This window comes from Rhinatrema bivittatum, chromosome 5 (genome assembly GCF_901001135.1).
Source record: "Rhinatrema bivittatum chromosome 5, aRhiBiv1.1, whole genome shotgun sequence".
Taxonomy (NCBI): domain Eukaryota; kingdom Metazoa; phylum Chordata; class Amphibia; order Gymnophiona; family Rhinatrematidae; genus Rhinatrema; species Rhinatrema bivittatum.
Window position 1 is genome coordinate 112,530,816 of NC_042619.1, and position 22,591 is coordinate 112,553,406.

General features: G+C 42.2%; 1 protein-coding gene across 1 annotated transcript in view; it reads left to right on the forward strand.

Annotated features, from left to right (window-relative positions):
• The window catches only part of UFM1 (ubiquitin fold modifier 1), a 77,954-nt gene that overhangs the window by 1,831 nt on the left and 53,532 nt on the right, over nucleotides 1–22,591 (forward strand). The window contains exon 2 of the mRNA XM_029602746.1: nucleotides 2,821–2,877. Coding sequence (XP_029458606.1) covers nucleotides 2,821–2,877 — 57 coding nt within the window. The remainder of the gene's footprint in view (nucleotides 1–2,820; nucleotides 2,878–22,591) is intronic.

Consider the following 22,591-nt stretch of genomic DNA (forward strand, 5'->3'; position numbering starts at 1 on the left):
TATGTGTCTGGAGATAGGTTAAGGGTAGATGGATGAGCATAGAACTGTTGGCTTTTATATTGTTCTTAAGAATTATTTTAATACTGTATCTTGCTCTGATGTTGGAAGATTAAGAGCAAGTAATCAGGTGTTATGAAAATGAATAAATTTTGCATATGTGACAATTGTTTAACATGTAAAATATACACATGACATATGTCACTAAAGAGGACCCTGGAGAAGGACCGTCGCTAGTTAACAAGAAACCGGAGGGGAGTGGAGTAGATGTAACTCCATTTACAGTAGAGAATGTATGGGAAGAGCTGGGGAAACTGAAAGTGGAAAAAGCCTTGGGGCCTGATGAGGTTCATCCCAGGATACTAAAAGAGCTCAGAGATGTGCGGGCGGCTCCTCTGAGTGACCTGTTCAATAGATCCCTGGAAACGGGAGTGGTGCCGAGTGATTGGAGGCGAGCGGTGGTGGTCCTGCTTCACAAGAGTGGGAGCAGAGAAGAGGCTGGTAACTATAGACCGGTTACCTCACCTCGGTGGTGGGAAATGTAATGGAGTCACTGAAAGTAAGAATAGTGAACTATCTACAGTCTGGAGAATTGCTGGACCAGAGGCAGCATGGATTCACCAGGGGAAGTTCCTGTCAGACAAATCTGATTGACTTTTTTGACTGGGTGACTAGGGAATTGGATAGAGGAAGAGTCCCTGATGTCATCTACTTGGATTTCAGCGAAGCTTTTGATACAGTCCCGCACAGGAGGCTGGTGAGTAAAATGAGAAGCTTAGGAGTGAGTGCGGAGGTGGTGACCTGGATTGCAAACTGGTTGACAGACAGAAGGCAATGTGTGATGGTAAATGGAACTTACTCTGAAGAGAGAGCGGTGTTAAGCGGAGTGCCGCAAGGATCTTTGTTGGGACCAATCCTGTTCAATATCTATGTGAGCGACATAGTGGACAAGATAGAAGGTAAGGTTTGTCTTTTTGCAGATGACACTAAGATCTGCAACAGAGTAGACACGCCGGAAGGAGTGGAGAGAATGAGACGGGATTTAAGGAAGCTGGAAGAGTGGCCAAATATATGGCAGCTGAGATTCAATGCCAAGACGTGCAGAGTCATGCATATGGGGTGTGGAAATCCAAAAGAACTGTATTCGATCGGGGGGTGAAGGGCTGATGTGCACGGAGCAGGAGAGAGACCTTGGGGTGATAGTGTCAAACGATCTGAAGTCAGGGAAACAATGTGACAAGGCGATAGCTAAAGCCAGAAGAATGCTGGGCTGCATAGATAGAGAAGAATATCGAGTAATAAAAGGGAAGTGATTATCCCCTTGTACAGATCCTTGGTGAGGCCTCACTTGGAGTACTGTGCTCAGTTCTGGAGACCGTATCTCCGAAGGGACAGAGACAGGATGGGAGGCGGTCCAGAGAAAAGCGAACAAAAAGGTGGATGGTCTTCATCGAATGACTTATGAGGAGAGATTGAAGAATCTAAATATGTACACCTGGAGGAAAGGAAGAACAGAGGTGATATGATACAGACTTTCAGATACTTGAAAGGTTTTAATGATCCAAAGACAACGACAAACCTTTTCCGTTGGAAAAAAAATCAGCAGATCTAGGGGTCACAATTTGAAGCTCCAAGGAGGAAGACTTAGAACCAATGTCAGGAAGTATTTCTTCACAGAGAGGGTGGTGGATGCCTGGAATGCCCTTCCGGAGGAAGTGGTGAAGACCAAAACTGTGAAGGACTTCAAAGGGGCGTGGGATAAACACTGTGGATCCATAAAGTCTGAGGATGTTAATGAAGAGAGGGTGGCTTGCGGGAAAGACAGCTAATACCTGGAGATAATACCTTTATTCAATAGACATACACACGGTTAATGCGACTACGACAGTGCTCTATGCTTCAACGACAAGAGGAAATGTGGATAAAAGGATTGGCAGTCACAAAAAAGCGGGGAGTAGCTTGCTTGTTACGGCGATTACTACCCCAAACCAAACAAGCCTGATACTTCACTTTCAATGCATATCCATGTAGCTCTCTGCTTCAACGGCAGGGGTGAATGAAGAAAAGATGATTTTATATTCAGACAACAACCAGCAAGGACTGAATTACACAGTCTGGGTAAACAAACAAGCATGGGTGTAGCTTGCTTGTTATGGCAGTTATTACCCCGAATCAATTAAGCCTGATACTTTACTTTCAATACATTATCCAGAGTAGCTCTGCTTCAACGGCAGGGGGGAATGAAGAAAGGTGTATTTATATTCAGATAACAACCAACAAGGACTAAATTGCACAGGCTGGGCAAACAAATAAGCGTGAGAATAGCTTGCTTATCGTGGAGGTTACTACCCCTAACCAGTTAAGCTAGATACTTCACTTAGAAGCAGTTCCTGCACTGCTCGCTACATTAATGGCGGGTTTGGATGGGAAATGGAACCAAAAGGTTTCTAAATGCCAAGAGTAACAGATAAGTGTGAGCGAGGAGGGGAAATAAAAAAAAAAAAAAAGTGTGAAAGCTTGCTGGGCAGACTAGATGGGCCATTTGGTCTTCTTCTGCCGTCATTTCTATGTTTCTATGTAACTCTGCAGATCCCTGTATTAAAAAATAAAATGCAACAACTGAAACATATGCATGTACTTTTAGGTCAGTGCACAGTATTTTATAAACTGTACAGCTCCTACTGCATAGTTTTTCTTTATAAAATATATGCGTTACTTTAAGGACACTTATGTGTATGTATCTGGATTATACACACTATATTGAAAATTACCCTTTTTCTATATGTATTTTTCTAATATACTTCGGGATTTCTTATCCTGTAGGTCGAAAGCTACGTTTAAAATCACACTAACTTCTGACCCTCGGCTTCCCTACAAAGTGTAAGTTTGTTTTTTATGTAGACTCTGATGTTTGATTTATATGTTCTATATATCGTCCTTCCAAAAGAAGATCACAACGGTTTACAAAATCAGCATTCATATTCTATGACAACATTTATAAACATTGTCATGTATTCTAGTTGGTCACTTTTGTAAGATTAAAGTTGGAATTGCTGCTACTATAGGATCACAGTGAGAAATAGCTTTGAACAGAGATGCTATATATATGTAGGAACCTTCGTTTTCAGTTTTTATTTTATTTCCCCCCAGAATTTATCAGTGTTATTATAACTAACAAAAGCAGAAAAAAGTCATTAGGGGGTGGAAGGAATGACTTTTTTTCCACTGATTTTGTACTATTTGGTTGGTTATAATAAACACTTAAAAATTCAAAAAAATAAAAACTGAAAATGAAGGTTCCTATTTAAATGTTATAGTGTTACAAGAGAGAGAGATGACAGCAAGTTCTGAGAATATCACTATTTATTATTATGGAAATACCTAGTTGTATTAGACATTGTGTAGCCAACTTCAGACAATGCATTTATCTGTAGCGCTAACCAATAAGATAAGGAGCTTCTCCATCAATAAGCAGGACTGAATTAACCATGTCATGTGGGTGACATCCTCCAACAGCATCAAACAGAGCCTCCTCTCCTAGTTAATAGAGCTTATGCTCTACTGAGTATGGGCAGTGTTGCCTCGTGAAGTCCTCAGTCTCTCATGCGAGACAAATTGGACTGGTTAAGTACGCCCCTACGATACCACACACCGCAACGAACCCTCCGATCCTCTTAACACTGGTCTTCTCCATATCCCCATCCCAAAAGAAGCACATCTAACCATGACAAGGGAACACGCGTTCTCCATAGCCGGACCTTCCCTCTGGAACAGCCTTCCAGCACAACTAAGATTCGAACCTTCAACACAGCTCTTCAAAAAAGACCTAAAAACCTGGCTTTTCCAGCTAGCCTTTCCCCAATGATCATACCCCCAACCACCCTACCACTCTTCCTTGTTAGCCCTGTCCCTGTTACCATTTTGTCCGACACCCCCCCCCCCCCCCCCCGTACCTGGTCACATGCTGCTCACTTTCACCACGTGTCATTTTAAGGCTAACCAATCCCTTTAAGTTGCGTTAGAGTTTGCGTATCAACGTTCATTCTTTTTATATTCCCATATTTTCCTTATCTTGTTGCTAAACTTCAAGTTTCATTTTGTTGCATTGTTAAAGATATGTTTCACTGTAAGAAATAAGTACCCCTCCCGCTTATTTCCTTTTCGTTATCTGTAAACCGATCTCAAATCTCTCCTTCATAATCCAAGATCATCGAGAAACACGTGAACCTCGAACTCTCAGAGTACCTAGAAAAATCACAACCTCATGTTCCTCAACCAACACGGCTTCTGATAGTCCCTAAGCACCGAGACCCTCCTATTGTCTCTCATAGATGCCGGTCGCTCCTACTTACTCATCCTACTGGACATCTCTGCCGCCTTTGACACCGTAAACATGACATTCTCATGACACGACTGGAGGAGATCGGCCTAAGAGAAAACACCCTCAACTGGTTTCAATCTTACCTCTCCAACCATTCCTACAAAGTTCAACTTAACAGCTGCCAATCTGACCAATACCCACTTCCTCACGGAGTTCCCCAAGGATCCTCCCTCTCATCAACCCTGTTCAATATATACATGCTCCCGCTCTGTAAATTCCTCACCAGCCTGAACCTCATTTTCTACATCTACGCAGACGACGTCCAGATTCTCCTCCCCATCAAAGAAAGCTTAACCAACACAATCGCACTCTGGGACACCCTTGCCACCCAAATAAAGAACCTCCTCTCGCAGATCTCCCTCAGCCTCAACCACAAAAAAAACTGAAATACTACACATAACTAACAAACCCTCTACTAGAACCGACAGTGACTCCTCCTCCAGCCAACCCCCCCCCCCCCCCCCCCCACCAATGAGGTCAGAGATCTCGGCTTCACCCTCGACTCTGATCTCAATATGAAAAAACACAGCAGCAGGACAATCAAAGAGGGCTTCTACAGGCTACAAGTCCTCAAAAAAACTCAAACCTCTCCTCTTCCACCACGATTACCGCACTGTCCTACAATCCCTCATACTTTCCAAGTTAGACTACTGTAACTCCCTCCTCACTGGACTGCCTGCCTCCACATTAAGACCCTTCCAGCTGCTACAAAACGCAGCAGCCAGATCACTCACAAACGTCAACCGCTCAGCACACATCACTCCTATACTAAAAGAACTACACTGGCTCCCCATTCCACACCGGTCACAATATAAAATTCTCACCTTACTTCATAAAACCATCAACAACCAAAACATCAAGTGGACCAACGACCCTCCCCAACTACTCCACAGCCAGAAAAATCTGTGATCTCAAAACACAGGCCTTCTTATCATCCCTCTCCTCCACCAGACAATGCACTTTCTCTGTAGCTGGCCCCACCCTCTGGAACAAGCTTCCCCCCCCAACTCAGACTGGAACCCTCCATCCACTCTTTCAAAAAGAAATTGAAAACCTGGTTATTCCTAAACGCCTACCAACACCCACCGTCTCTCCTGCTTAATTGTATATACTGGATACATGTGCCCCCTCAAGGCTTACCGCCACTCGTTTATTAAAGTTCGTTTCTATGTATACTTAGTTCCAACCAGTTTATGTTAAATGTAAAATAGTACGACCTCTTGTCATACTATTCCAATTGTTGTTTTGTGAACCGATGTGATGTACGCCAACAATTGTCGGTATATAAAAGCAAATAAATAAAAGAAATATATCTTTGATCTAATGTCGGTATATAAAAATGTATAAATAAATACATGGACATGCATTCTTTCTCTTGTCTGTTTTGACTCAATTGAGTTGCCTTGTTGCCTCAGCCCATCAACAGCATTTTTCAGTGTTAATAAAAAAAATATAAAAGAAAATGTCTAGCTTGAAGAAGACTGCATCCAGTAGCTTCAGAAACTACGTGTATAGTAGAAAGATGTCCATTACCAATGGCCAAAACATCTGTTTCCTGTGTCTGGGATCAGACCATGACACACTTAATTAGAACATAAGAATATAAGGCTTACCATACTGGGTCAGTCCAGGGGTCCATCATGCCAAGTATCCTAGTTCCAACAGTGGCCAAGCCAGGCCACAAGTACCTGGAAGGATTCCAAGGGGTAGATAGATTCCAAGCTGCTCATTCCAAGAATAATCAGTGGATTTCTGCAACTCTTCCTTAATAATTGTTAATGAACTTTTCCTCTAGGAAGTTGTCCAAACTTTTTTTTAAATGTAGCTATACTAATAGCTTTCACCATATCCTCTGGCAATGAACTGCAGAGCTTAATTATTCATTGAGTTAAAACTAATAAGAGAGAATATTTTTTTTAATGTATTACCCAGTAACTTTGTGTGTCCCCCTGGTCTTTGTACTTTTCGAAAGAATAAACTGATTATTTACTCATTCCATTCTACTCATTATTTTATAGACCTTTATCATATCTCCCCTCAGCCGTCTCTTCTCTAAGCTGAAGAGTCCTAACCTCCTTTAGCCTTTTTTTTCATAGGGGAATTGTTCTGTCCCTTTTATCATCTTGGTCGTCCTTCTCTGTACCTTTTCTAATTCTTTTATATCTTTCATGAGATGTGGTATCCAGAACTGAACACAATACTCAAGATGAGGTTGCACCAAGAAGCGATACAGAGGCATTATGATATTCTCTGTTTTATTCTTCATTCCTTTCCTAATAATTCCTAGCATTCTATTTGCTATCTTGGCTGCTGCTGCACACTGAGCAGAAGATTTCAACATATTTTCGATGATGACACCTAGATCCTTTTCCTGCATGGTGATTCCTAATGTGGAACCTTGCATTTTGTAGCTATAATTTGGGTTACTGTTTCCTAAGTACATCACTTTCCACTTGTCTATATTAAATTTCATTTGCCATTTGCTTGCCCAGTCTCCCAGTTTTGCCATGTCCTCTTGCAATTTCTCACAATGCTCTTGTGATTTGACAACTTTGAATAATTTTGTGTCTTCGTTAAATTTGATCATCTCAATTTGTGTTCCTGTTTCCAGGTCATTTATAAATATATTAAAAAGCATCGGTCCCAGAACAGATCCCTTGGGCATTCACATTCAATCACTTTACACACAGATTCCTCAACAGTCGGCGTTAGAGGTGATAATTCAGGAAATATCGAGTTATGATGGATTTAAGAGAATACCAAAATAATTTCTTATTTCTCTCACAGAGTTGGTGCTATTCAACAATTTTTTTCTGTTCAAAGATAAAATATACCATCAAAATCACGGTATCCCTATGGGATCCTCGTTGGCACCAGCAGTCGCCAATTTGTATGTGGCAGACTTTGAGGCAAGGTATATATATACACATCTGAATGGTGGCGTTATATCAATCACTGGTACAGATTTATTGATGTTTTTTTCATATGGCGGGGGACCGGTGAACAACTGATTACATTTGTGACATGGATTAACACATTGGATGGTAACTTGAAATTCATCCATGACTAGTATAAAAAGCATCGCTTATTTGGATGTGATGATTAAAATTGAAAACAACACACTTCATACCACAGTCAATAGAAAATCTACGGACAGAAATAATCTGCTCCGTTATGAGAGCTATCACCCAGTGGGGTTCAAGCGAGGACTTCTGGTCTCCCAGTTTTTTCGGATACGCCGAGTTTGTGCCACGTTAGAAGAATTCAAAATACAAGCTGACATTTTAAGCCAAAGATTTTTAGAAAGAGGATACCCGAGAGTGTAGTAAAGAAAGCTTATAAAAGAGCCAGATATAGTGATAGAGAGGCTTTGTTGCAGTACAAACCCATTAAGGAACAGAATTGATTGGTATGCACATTGCCACAAAGCACATCCACAGCAGCTGTCAAGACGTCCATTAGAAAACATTGGCATATAGTGGCACTCCATAAAATTTTGGAAGAGGAACCCCTCATGACAACACAGAGAGGGAGGAATATTCGGGATCAAGTAGTGCACGCACAGTTGAAGACGAAGAAGCCCCACGGTAGAGGGCACCACAGCAAATGTGGGAATTGCACTGTTTGCGACACTACAATTGAGGGAGAGGAGTGGATTCATCCAGTCACTGGATATAAAGTACACAGAAAATTCACAACAGACTGTACTTACAAAGCAGTAATATATGTAATAATATGTCCCTGCCCGAAGGTATATGTTGGCCGTAACAGTCGGCTAGTCAAAGTACGGATAGCGAAGCACTGTTCCCAATTAAACACCTGTACAGTAACAGCACCTATAGTACTTCATTGTATTGAGGCCAATCATACATATGACCAACTAAGATGGACAGTGATTGATAGCATTGATGAAGAAAAACAGGGGAGTCTGTCACTACTTAACTATCGGGAGCAGGCATGGATTTTCAAATTAAGCTCTGAACAGCCAGCAGGGCTCAACGAGCAATTGGATTGGATGTCTCTGGTTTAATAGGCTATGATTGGGCGAGCCGGTATCCGGGGAGTTCTTTAAGCAGGAAGTGAACTAGAGTTGAGCACCGTCAGAGCCAGCGTTACATGGAGGCTTGTGGAGCACCGAATTGAGACTGGAAGAAGCGGTTGAATACGAGAAGTACTGCTTTGAATTTCATAAAAAGGAAAAGGAAGAACAAAGGGGGAAACAATCCCTGATGAAGACATTAGGTGTCGAAACTTGCGCAAGTCGGGATATTTGAAACAGGATTCTTTACGAAGCAAGAATGGACATTGAGACAGTTCAAAGCTAAGTAAAATTCAGTCATTTGTCTGACGGTTTATTATACAGGCAGGCGTAAATCCATGGATAAAGGTGGGGGGGGTTTAGGTAGGGGAAGGGAGGGGAACGGAGGCAGGCTGCGCGGCTCGGCGCGCGCAGGCTGCCCAAAATCGGCAGCCTTGCGCACGCCGATCCCGGATTTTATAAGATACGCGCGGCTACGCGCGTATCTTATAAAATCCAGCGTACGTTTGTTCGCGCTTGGTGCGCGAACAAAAGTACGCGATCGCGCTATTTTTTAAAATCTACCCCTAAGTGTTCAGTACAGTACTGCGAGCGCATGGTGCTAAAGATGAAATATAAGACATCCTAATGTGCAATTATATTATTTTTTTCTCTAGGAGAGCTTGATTTTCCAACTATGAGTTCCAGTATCAAAATATTATGAATAGTGTTCCTCCAATAAGCAAAAGAAAGTCTGTCTGCTCTCCATGAGTGAAGAATTGCCATTTTAGGCAAAGGAAACAGCTTTGCAATCCAAAGATTCTGTATCGCTCGTCTGTGCCCTCCAGTGGACAACATACCAATTATTGCAACAGAAGCATTAAAAGGAAAATGAAAAGATAAAACACTTTTCACATAGCAGTATACTTATTTCCAAAACATTGGAATTATATCGCAAGCCCAGAATGCATGCCCCAAAGTTCCCTCTGCAACCTTGCATTTCAAACATAAATCCGAATCGGCTAATCCTGGAGCTTACAATTTTAAAACTCTTTATTAAGTTTTTTAGCATACACCAAAATATAAAAGACAAGGTAGAACAGCTTACAGTTTTTTAAATGGAAAAGATTTTCATCTTGGTGTCAAGCCAAAGAAGTTGCTTTAGTATTTGTTTTCCATCCCCACCCTGGATCTCGGTATATCTTCATTCAAAGTGCTTCCCAGAACCATTGTGGCTTACCATGTTCAAGTTGCAAACTAATATTCATACGTCCTTTTAGAGTCAAAATTAATGAAAGGTTTCTGGCACACCAAACCGCCAGTGCCATGAGATCTGGATGTGGTATTGGCACAATGCATGTATCCACCTTATCAATCATTAGCATCGGCTTCCTTTAAGTTCCTTCCCTGGAAAGTAGTCACAATTGAGGCACTAGGAGAGTCAGTAAGCTTCAAGCATTGGTTCATTACTCACCATACATGCACTTTTTCAACAAGAATAAAGCTCCTCACTCACCCCAGGTTTCTGCCAAAAGTGGTTTCAGCCTTTCATCTGAATGAAGCCAACATTTTTTTGGGGGTTTGCCCTTCTTGCACTGGTGTGTTATACAAAATTTTTATTGAGGCATGACTTCAAAAGGTTGGGAAATAGTGGCATAAAACACAATTCTGTTGATATGTCCAAAGTTCTTAGTACATCCTTTTCCTGCTTTAAGTATTTATAATAATTTAAAGTTCACTTCCCAATTTACTAATGATAGCCATTTTTTTTCACTGGACATTTTGACCTTAGTACATTGCCTGAGTGTGAGGCAGTCTCCAGTGACTTTGTTCCCTTGGTGGATCTGGACAGGGCTGCTAGGGCAACAGTCTTCAGGCCAATTTCCCTAGTTGAGCGAGCTCCTGGGGCTCAACAGTCTTCGGGCTGATTTCCGTGGTTGAGTAGATGCCTAAAAAAGAAGAAGAAAAGTCTCCTATGATGCTGTGTCAGATTTGGTCTCGGGCGAAGGTGATCATTCTCCCGTTCCCTCCCTCTGGCTTCCAGTTTCTCTGTGGGGAGTGGGGAAGAGAAAAAGAAGGTGAGGTACCACAGGAAAGTCACGGTGACTCAGCAGGTCGGCCAGTGAATTCTGCCTGGTTTGTGAGCAGGCAGATACCATGGAAGGTCAGCACCCTGCCAAAAATAAAATTGGATTGTTCCCTATTTCAAGCCTTGGCCCCTATGGGGAAAGGCAGTGCTATGGATAACATGGAATAGGGCCAGGCCAGTGTGTCAGTTTTGGAGGGATTAGCATCCATTTTACTGTCACTTTGAGCCAAAAATAAAATGAAAAAAGATAATTATAAAAATAAATCAAACCCACCAGACTCTTTACCTCTCTCTCCCCTCTGATAGTTGAATGGAGAAGTTTCATGGCGGGGCTACAGATTTCCCCTCAGGCACAGCAGAATCTGCATAGCTCCAATTTGTTCTGGAGTACTTATTGCAGCAGATGACCTCCAGGCATGATGGAGTTTTTCTCTCCCACCCTCTCTGTTAGTGGAGCGATTAAAAGAATTGTCTGTAGAACTGGCTCTCTTCCCTGCCGCACAAATAAAACTTCCTAGAGGGGCTTTTAAAACCAAATTAAGGGCCCGATTCACTAAGTATTTTTCCCATAGACACAGAATGGAAGAAATTCCTTAGTGAATCGGCCTTAAGCTTGTGCTGCTAAAAATGACTGTAGGCTGTTTAAAAAAAAAAAAAATCCCAGGGTGGTTCTGCTTGGGCAGCATCTTTGGATTCCTTCTTGAGCACTTCCCAGCCCTTATTTATGTTCCCACATGGCAGAACCTCAGGTTAGCCTTAGCCAATGTTAGGGGTGCTAGAGTGCACCTCTGGCTGGGACAGACCTAGGTAATCAGCAGGACAAGAGGAGGAGAGAGCTGTTACTCCTTGAACAGTGGAAGAGGCGGGATACAAATACTTCTAATTGAATAAATAAGTAAAGGGGGCAGATAATGCCTCAGTGGGGGGAGGCTATTCAGGAGATAGGAGGTGGTGTCCTTTAATTATGGAGCATGAACTACAGCTCTTGGAGAAGCAATGGGAGACAGTCTGTAAGGGGATCCCATATTCCTAAAGCCGCCTCCCCCACCGAATGCTTCCTGTTACATCTGCCTGTTGAAGATGTGATCTCAGAGTGGGACACCTGATTTCAGCCTTAAGGTGACCAAGGCTAGGAGGAAGGATCTATGTTCCCTTCCCAGAGAAGATAGTGTGTTGGATCACAGAGTGAGGGTGGGTGAGTTGCCCTCATCTTTTAAGATCAAGATTGGTGGAGGAAAGCAAAGTGGAGTGAGGCTCCGTTTTAAAAAGTGTTTGGGGTTTTTTTTCCCTATAATCTCTCTCTCCCCAAGTGGCTGTGTTCAATAGTTTCATGTCTTTTGAATCCTCCTGCGTTGGGTCCAACATTCCTCAAAAGAGGCTCTGATGTCCTTTCCCACAGGTAACGGTGTACAGAGGCTGGAGGTCTCAAATCTTCCTATGTGGGGACTGACAGATTCACAGCTGGTGAGTCTCATACAATGGAGTGATGCTGGGAGTTCCATTTAGTCAGACCCTCCATCTGGCCTTGTCAGTGCTAGTTTAAGATGGGGCCACAAAGTTTATGCCCATGCTTCTCAGGAACTCCCCTCAGAGCAATGGCCATTGCAACCTTGGCCTTGTTACACAGTTTTATCCACTCTAAAAGAACTGTTTTTTGGCATGATCCTGGAAGTTTAGGGATCAAAGGCCAGCTAGGAGTGCTTATCAGAAGCTCCCCCCCCCCCCCTTTCTCATCTAACCAAGACTAGTCCTGATTGAGGGCTGTTTCAGAGGCTTCAAGCAATCTGCTGAGGCAGTTAGCTCTCTTCCTTAAGGAAGTATTCCAGGATTGTGGATTTGGCTGAGGCAGTTGCCTTCTTATTACAGGTTACTGGGTTCCTGACGTGCTCCTTCATGGAAAAACTGGGAGTCTTCTGCACTGGGTGATGGACCCCACTAGGGGGACTTCCGTGTTCCCTCAGTGTAGGCCTCAGAGACAGTGATATTAGGCTGGTTTGGTCAGTCACAGGTTTTAAGGCTCCATCTCTTCTTTAAAAAGAGGTCAGTAGTGTAGTACTACTTATTTCAGGTCTCATAGTAGAAGCGGTGAATTCTAACCTTGAGGCCATGGAGAATGGCAGAACTTTTCTTAGATATTTTTCTCATATAGAGGCACAAGGGTTTTCCCACTTACTCCCTCCAGGGGTTATTACCAGATATTTCTCAGATGCATTATCCTGTATCACTGGCAGCTATGAGGCTCTTCCCTTGTGCTAACCAATATTTCAGATTCCTTTCAGTCAAAGAGTAGTAAAGGCCCCTCCCTGTATATGTGTTTCTTCCTTTCGTGAAATATCTGACTATTCACGGCTGAGGTGGTTATGCAGGTGTGGAAATTATATTCCCAGTGACTGATTTATGTATTTATTTACTTATTAAAAGTGTTTATAATTCACATCTTCCACAGTTCAGGGCGGGTTACATGATTATCTCACATAGCAATTAGTCCTTCACTATCTCTGGAGTATAGAGAGAAAAATGTTGACCTTATGGCCGTGGATGTCATGGGCTGAAAACCTCACTCTTGGTGTTCAATTTTCCTGTTTCCATGTCTGTCCCGCGCATGGTCTATTTTGCAAGTCCTAGATTACAGGGCAGTTGGCCTGAAGGTAGTACCTTAAGTACAGACCCATGTGCATCTCACTCAATTTGGTCTCCTCTCAAGGTGTAATTCAGTAGCCCAGGTAGCAAGGCTATTTTTCTCCCTCTTTAGGGAGGTTTTAAGAAGCCTGAGCAGTTGGGTTTTCATAGTTGCCTCCCACAAGGAATGACAATCATGAGTCTCCTTCATGGTTCTTTTGTGCCATAGGTGTGAGACTTATAGGTTGAAAGGGGAGTTATGATCTGGGGCAGCTGAAGCGGGGACAAGAATACTAGTAGAAAACCAATAGGCAGCTCTAGGCAGAGGCAGCTGTCTCACATTCCAGCAATCCTGGCTTTTAGCTCAGAAGAAGGTAGCTTAGATTGTAGAGGTCAATGTAATGCTATTAGCTGATGAGAACAAATTGAGGAAATCTAGTAGCCCCCAGGTACCCTGTGAGTCAGATTTGGTGTGAGATAGAGTTCCTCTGCAGGATGTAGCAGATGCTTACATGATCAGTGCTGTCATTGTACAAATGAACATTTTGAGCTGACCCTTTTGAGACCCTGAAATGCAAGGTCTGGCAGAAGTGACCTTTTCCCTACTAGGGGTCAGGTGATGCGCTTCCATAAGTGGATTTGGGATCAATCCCATGAAGTTCCAAAATGGCCATGTTCTTCAGTGAAAGAGAAAAGCAGGAACCAGGGGATTCGGATATCCTGGTAAAACCATGACCATCATCCAATTGTTGGAGTGTGGATATTCCTTGGACTAAGTTCAGAAGGTGCAGTCAGGGGTGCTCCTTCACTTTTTCCCCTATTCAGAAGAATTCTTCCCTAGAAGACCCCTTTCATTCTTTTACAGTCTAGGCTGTTAAGAGAACCAGGCTACATAGCAAGCATACATAATATCCGGGGGTTACAGCCTTCAGTAGTACGAAAGAGTAGCAGACCTAAGAGTTTTGAGCCTCTGTGAGAAGACAATAATCCTTTAATCTTATCCTTCTACCAGAAGAGATTGGGATGAAGGCCTAAATCTGAAATCTCACAGAGGGCAGAGGCTGGCTCTGGCTTGCTGCAAGGGACACAGTCACATATATTTTCTTGTTATTGTCTGGTTAAACACTTCTTTCAAGGAATCAAGAACATAAGTCCTCTATTGCAGGAGGTCTCCTTGACTTGGAAGTGAGCTTAGTTTTGAAGGGATCTGGCATTCCCTTCATCTTAAGCTTTCTAGGGTAGCATCTCTTTGGTCTATTAAGGGTTCTGTTAAACCACAGTAGTTTCTAAGGCATCAATTCCAAGAGTAATCAAGGAGCATATTGGCCCACTTCAGCAAGTGTGCAGGTCTCAGAGGGCCAGTAGCGCCCTACTTGACAAGGGTGCAGGAGTTCTTATAGGCAGAGTCAGAATCTGTCTTTCCAGAAGATAATGGTAGGACATCCCCCTTGCCTCCACTGCATCCCTGCTCTAACACTTCAGAGTGGGTGTGCAAACCAGGAGACGTTATGCCTTGAATGTAGGAGTCATGAGAGCTAACATGGCTTCCTCCCACTTGGTCTGGGTTGACCTTTGGTATGTACCACTTGTCTTGACTGGTCTGGCATGGACAATAAAGAAGTTGAAATTGAAACTACCTGTTAATTTCCTTTCCCTTAGTCCTGCCAGACCAGTCCAGAACCACCCAAGGAAGAGACAGAGATCAAGGTTCAGAATAACATTGAGTACGTTGTTACCCTGAAGGCAGCTGGCCTAATTGTGAATTTGGTGTATGTATTCTTATTCCAGGATTAATAAACATGGAGTGACGTTTTTTGGCGGTATCAGGTTTTGGTTGTGGTAGTGATTTGGAAACCAAAACAAGCAACTTCCTTTGGTTGTCTTTGCTTTGATATAAGATATTATAGAGCTGATGGCAGCACCAAACCTTGTAGGAGATGTGACGTCAGCTTTGACCTGTTTGTCTCTGTTTGCTGGCCGGAGGACATAACCCTACTTGCCTGGACTGGTCTGGCACCACCAAAAGAAAGGAAATTAATAGGTAAGTTTTACTTTCATCTTCCTAAAACATTCATCAGTGAAATAAAGTTATCATCTTTATCCAGCTACTTTATTTGCTTTTATTTAACAAATTATTTTTGGCAGATATTCACTTTCCACTTTATGCAGTGCAAAAAAAATGAATGTTGTTTAAAATGGTTTATTACCTAGGTTATAATACTTCCTAAGTATGTCTGGTGCTAAAATATAATGCTTTGTTGCTTTACAAGGAGAAATCAACTTTTAAATGAAAATTATTTCTCTGTGATTTGGGATTTGTTCGTGTTCCATGCAGCTGGCTATGCTTCTGTCTTCTGTGAAATCTATTAGGGAACCGTTGTGGAAGCATATGGTATCTTAATGGGCTCTATAGGGGTATGAAACACCACTGGGAAGGAAACAATGGTTTCTTGGCATGGACCAAGCACCACATAAATGTAACACTATATCCTCAGTCAGTATTTTAATCTGGCCAAATTTGAGTCAGCAAGTGTGAAATAGCAGTAAGTACATTTTCTTCTTTTAATTGCTCCAAATCCATTGCACAAAGGCCAACTCCTGCAGTGAGTTTCTTTTGCTGAAAACGTCGTGCTGCAGTGCAGGTCATTGCTTCCAGTATTGCGCAGCCACAACTTCTGTAATGGAACACGTTTATAGACTGGCGTTCTCCCTGCGGAAGAAGCAGCATCCCCTGTCCTTTCTAGCCTAAGAAACCTAGCTAGGTAGAGTCTCCCCCAGGTATCCTACTTTAATAGTCAAAATGATTTTTGTGTCTTAATTTAATGTTTATTTTTGCTTGTGCTTTTAAATTTCAGACGCAGCAAACTCTCATATGTCCTTCAAAGGTCAACAAGAGCACATTTGCTAGGAATTACTAACACTTGGATTATCTTTATTTAATTAGGAAGCCGCAGGAGCAGGGGTACACAGTATCATGGATACTTTTGAGAAATCATCAGTCTTAACAGTTGTATTTCAGATTAGTGAGAAATAAATTATCTGAGGACATTGATTTAACTAACCCTGGCAAAGCTGACATAAAAACTTTCCATGCTTGCTTAGAAGAAAATAATAGGATTACTAAAACTTTACCATCTAAACATTTCTTTAATTAACCTGTTTTGATGTTGTCTCTGTGTTTGTGTATATCCACATTAACACTTGTGGTCTTACTATTTAAACAAAACAAGCAATCCAATTATAAAGATGGTACTTTGTTATAAACTAGCTGATAGCCATTCACTTGGTTAAGATAGTCTTTGTTTCAAGTGAGTTCAACAGTCTCTTAATGGAAGACCCTCTCACCATCTGAAGTTTAAAGGGGAGAGTGGTATGGTTTTCACAGGGAATGGCTGAAAAAGTGAGCTCCAAAAAATTGGTATTCAGAAGGTCATGAAAAGAAGAGCAAAGAAAAGAATATTTGGAAAAGCTGAGAGAAGCAGGGAAGATAGGATAGCAAAGATGTAGATGGAAGAAAAGGTAACTAAGGATGTAGAACAATGTGTAGAGCAAGGCATGTCAGTGAAAGGAAGTGTAGAGATGGGATTGTAACAGATTTTTAAAAAGAAATGTGTGGAAGACCAAGAAAAAGCAGAAACGCTACACAAATATTTTTGTTCAGTATTCATTGAAGAAGCGACTGGAGAAAAAGGGAGGGAAGTACATATGGTAGTGGCGTTGATGTCACATCGTTTATGTAACAGAGGGTTTGAATGAAACTAACAGAACTAAAAATGGACAAAGTTATGGGGCGGATGAGATCTAATGTATGATATTAAAGGAACCCTGAGATGTTCTGATAGGTGCACTGAAGGCTCTGATAATTGACCTTTGGAATGGAAGTGGTTCTGCAGGACTAGAGAAGGGCAAATGTTTAACCTCTTCATAAGAGTGGAAGTAAGGAGGAGATGGGAAGATTATAGGCTGCTTAGCCTCACTTCAGAGTGGATACATTGATGAAAACTGTTCAAGGAGAGGATAGAATTCAGTAGCATGTAAAATGCGAGGCACAAAGGTTTTACCAGTGGACGATCATGTCAGACAAATTTGATTTTCTTTGATTGGGAGCATGTACTGGATATGGTATACTTGGATTTCATCAAAGAGGTCAATATTCAATGACATGGCGCGTGACAAATTTATCAGGGAGAAATTATGTACCTAATAATCTCTGTTTAGATATTAATATTGGGGCATACATTTTCTGAGAGGGTTCATTTAAAGCAAAGGACAAAAACTTCTAGAAAGAATCCTGCTCTAACCAGCTTGGGGGCTGTTTGACTCAGAGAGCCAGCAAGAGTCAATCAATCAGATCCTTGTGGGCTGTGCTCTGCCAGGAGACAGGAAGCACTAATGCTTCTTGTGTCCAGCTAAGTAAAAGTTTAACTTAGCCAATCAGGGGAGGGTCTTTTCAAACTCAAATTGCAGATAGTAGTGAGTACAACCTTGAGCAAGGGTTAACTGTTTAACTCCCACCCACTCCTAGGTTTGTTTTTCTGATATGATCTGCCTAAATACATAATTGGCAACAAGATAAAATTAGTAAATTGGTATTTCCTTAGATGTTACCCATCAAATTTACCAAAACGAGGACTATCCAATGTAACTATTGTGGAGCCTTTATTCTGAGGGAAATCATCTGGAAACTTAGGGCTTGCCCCATTTGTTTAGAACTCTCTTCCTTGAAAAAAGAGCTGGCTGAGGTTAAAGCTGAATTAGCTGCAATAAAGAAAGTTTTACCCACATTACATTATTCAGGAATTAATTCCCCATTACCACAGAAAAACCAAAAGTCAAAAAGGGATTTACAGTGGGCTCAGGTAGGATAAGACCTGTGACCCACAAACACCTATTATTGACAGCTGTGCAGCCCACAAGTCTACCCCCCCCCCCCCCACACACACACACACACACACACAGAGTCATCAGAGGCACTATTTTGGGAACTCTTCTAGAGGGAAACACTACAGTTAAATGCCTCTTAGGATTATCGGCCGGCAGAAATGCTATTCAGATAGTCAAAATGATCAAAGAAGAAAGCAGAGATTCTAAAGCTGATATTATCATCCATCTGAGAACCAATGACCTTGCTAGTAACAGTATCCAAGCGGTACAGAGAGATTTCCAGTCTCTAGCGATGCAGATTGGTCACATGGCGACAACCATTACCTTTTCAGAAGTGTTACCTGTTCATGGAAAGGGGAAGGAAAGGCTAAGCCGTATTGATAACTTCAATGTATGGCTCAAATCCTGGTGTAAAGAAAAATGTTTTGGATATATTGGGGGCTGGGGCCATGTATGGAACAGAAAAAAGCTCTTTGTCAAAAATGGCGTACATCTGTCTGTGGAGGGAAAAAGGGTCCTAACAGATAAATTCAAATCTTATGTCATAAGGCATTTAAACTAGATGACGGGGGTGACAGTAGGACATTATAATGTCACCCCCCCCCCCCCAAATAGAAATACAATGAAAAAGGGCAAAGTGGATAACAAACGTCAGCTAAATAAGTCACAAAGAGAGTCCAAGAAAAGCATTCACCTGTACCAGAATAGCTGGAAAGCTATGAGCACAAATGCTCGTAGTTTGGGCAATAAAATCCCAGACCTGCAAGCCCTAATGATGGAGGCGAACTTGAACATTGTTGCTGTCACGGAAACGTGGTTCACAGATTCACATGGTTGGAATACTATCATACCGGGATATAACTTATTAAGGAAGGACAGAGAGGAAAGAAAAGGGGGAGGAGTGGCTCTTTATGTCAAAAACAATATCCAAGCATCCGAGCTGCAAGGAAGATGAGGCAAAGAAGAAGCTTTATGGGCCGTCCTAAAAAAAAAGATGATGGGGCATCCGTTTTTATTGGCGTGGTTTACAGGCCTCCAAATCAAATGGAAATAATAGAGATCTGGTTGAAGACATCCAAAAGATGGGTAAGAAAGGAGAAGTAGTGATTGTCGGAGATTTTAATCTGCCGGATGTAAACTGGAGAATCCCTTCTGCGGAATATAACAGCAGTAGAGAGATAGTGAATGCTCTGCAAAGGGCTCTGTTCAAACAAATGGTAATGGAGCCTACGAGGGAGGGAGCTATACTAAATTTAGTGCTCCCTAATGGATATAATGTCTCTAATGTCTGGGTGGGTAACCACCTCAGCACTAGTGATCATCAAACGGTATGGTTTCATATCACTAATACGATACGGAGAAGTCTCACAAAGACCTGGATTTTGAGTTGTTGAAATGGGGAAGTACCTGGAGGAAGAACTAGAAAGCTGGGAGAAAATGAGAAATGTGGAACAACAGTGGGCCAAACTAAAAGGAGCAATTACTGAAGCGACTAATATATATGTTGGGTTTCATTCTTTTCTTGCTTTTCTTTACTTTTCTATCTGGTTCATAAAGGAGGTGGCTGTTAAAATAAAAGATAAAAGAACAGCATTTATGAAATATCCCAAAGGGAAGATCACAAGGAAGAATATCTGGTAAAACTGAGGGAGACAAAGAAAGAAATCAAGAAAGCCAAAAGTCAAGTGGAAGAAAGGATTGCCAAAGAGGTAAAGTAATATGACAAAACATTTTTCAGATATATCAGTGAAAGGAGAAAAGCCCAAAGTGGTATAGTGAAATTGAAAGGTGAAATGGATCAATGGGTGGAAACCGATGAAGAAATGGCAGAAATATTAAACGAATACTTCAGTTCAGTGTTTACTAAAGAAGACTCCGGAGAACGACCGTCGCTAGTTGACAAGAAACTGGAGGGGAGTGGAATGGATGAAACTCCATTTACGGAAGAGAATGTATGGGAAGAGCTAGGAAAACTGAAAGTGGACAAAGCCATGGGGCCTGATGAGGTTCATCCCAGGATTCTGAGGGAGTTCAGAGATGTGCTGGTGGCCCCGCTGTGTGACCTGTTCAATAGATCCCTGGAAACGGGAGTGGTGCCAAGTGATTGGAGAAGACCGGCGGTGGTCCCTCTTCACAAGAGTGGGAGCAGAGAGGAGGCTGGAAACTGGAGGCTGGTTAGCCTCACTTCTGTGGTGGGAAAAGTATTGGAGTCCCTGCTGAAGGAAAGAAGAGTGAACTATCTACAAGCAGCAGAATTGCTGGATCAGAGGCAGCATGGTTTCACCAAGGGAAGGTCCTTTCAGACGAATCTGATCGACTTTTTTGATTGGATAACTAAGGAATTGGATCGAGGAAGAGCGCTCGATGTCATCTACTTGGATTTTAGCAAAGCTTTTGATAAGGTCCCGCACAGGAGGCTTGTGAATTAAATGAGAAGCTTGGGAGTGAATGCCAAGGTGATGGCCTGGATAGCAAACTGGTTGAAGGACAGAAGACAATATGTGATGGTAAATGGAACTTACTCGGAAGAGATGAGCGGAGTGCCGCAAGGGTCAGTGTTGGGACCAGTCATGTTCAATATCTATGCGAGCAACATCGCGGACAGGATAGAAGGTAAGGTTTGTCTATTTGCTGATGATACTAAGACCTGCAACAGAGTGGACATGCCGGAAGGAATGGAGAGAATGAGATGGGATTTAAGGAAGCTGGAAGAGTGGTCGAAGATATGGCAGCTGAGATTCAATGCCAAAAAGTGCAGAGTCATGCATATGGGGTGTGGAAATCCGAAAGAAATGTATTCGATGGGGGGTGAAGGGCTGATGTGTACGGAGCAGGAGAGAGACCTTGGGGTGATCGTGTCTAACAATCTGAAGTCAGCGAAACAATGTGACAAGGCGATAGCTAAAGTCGGAATGCTGGGCTGCATAGAGAGAGGAATATCGGGTAAGAAAGGGGAAGTGATTATCTCCTTGTACAGATCTGGAGTACTGTGCTCAGTTCTGGAAACAGAATCTCTGAAGGGACAGAGACAGGATGGAGGCAGTCCAGAGAAGGGCAACCAAAAAGGTGGATTGTCTTCATCAAATGACTTATGAGGAGAGACTGAAGAATCTAAATATGTATACCCTGGAGGAAAGGAGGAACAGGGGTGATATGATACAGACTTTCAGATACCTGAAAGGTTTTAATGATCCAAGGTCAACAACAAACCTTTTCCGTTGGGGAAAAAAATCAGCAGAACCAGGGGTCACGATTTAAAACTCCAGGGAGGAAGACTCAGAACCAATGTCAGGAAGTATTTCTTCACGGAGAGGGTGGTGGATGCCTGGAATGCCCTTCCGGAGGAAGAGGTGAAGACTAAAACTGTGAAGGATTTCAAAGGGGTGTGGGATAAACACTGCGGATCCATAAAGTCTAGAGGATGTGAATGAAGTGAAGACAAATACTACCTGGTGATTAACACCCTTATTCAACAAACACACACGGTTAATGCGATTCCAACATTGCTCTGTGCTTCAACGGCAAGAGGAAATGTGGAAAAAAGGATTTGCCATTCACAAATAAGTGGGGGAGTAACTTGCTTGTTGCAGCGGTTACTACCCCCAAACCTAATAAGTCTGATACTTCACTTTCAATGCATATCCAGCGTAGCTCTCTGCTTTAACGGCAAGGGAAATGAAGATAAGAGGATTTACATTCAGACAACAACCAACAAGGACTGAATTGCATAGTCCGCTTAAATAAGTGTGCGGCAGTATCTGAAATCAATTAAGCCTGATACTTCACTTTGAATACATATCCAGTGCAGCTCACTGCTTTAACGGCTGGGGGGAACGAAGAAAAGAGGATTTATATTCAGACAACAACCAACAAGGACTGAATTGCACAGGCTGGGTAAACAAATAAGCATTGGAGGTAGATTGCTTATTGCAGCGGTTACTACCCCTAACCAATTAAACTTGATACTTCACTTTGATGCAGATCCAGCACTGCTCTCTACATCAATGGTAGGGGTGGAAGGAAATTAGAACCATAAAGTTACCAATAGGGCCCTGAACTTAGCGGTCAGAGTAACAGATAAGTAAGTGTGAAAGCTTGCTGGGCAGACTGGATGGGCCGTTTGGTCTTCTTCTGCCATCATTTCTATGTTTCTATGTAATTTCTACCAGATATTCAGTGGGATTTATGTGCACATATTTCTTGCCGAATATATCATTTTATTGATTGTTACTTTGTTACTTTGTTTATTGTTGCAGTATATTGTTTGCTCTTGGCTGGTTGTACCCCGCCAAGAGTGTCTGATCAGGTGGGCAATAAGACTAAATCAGATAAATAGGACTGCTTTTTTTTTCCAATCAGACATGCACATGTGACTTTCCTCAGACAGCGCTGAATGTGTTCACTCACTGGGTAAAGTAACCCTGTTGATCCCCCCTTTTTGACTGGATACATTTTGTTTGCAGAAAACGTGTGCACAATATTTATGTACTCGGTAGGAAGAAATATTCAAAACTCAGCTTTTTGTGTGCTTAACTCCAAACATACACAGAAGTTTTTTAATATCAACCTCAAAGCTTTTGGTAGTATCCTGCATAGAAGATTT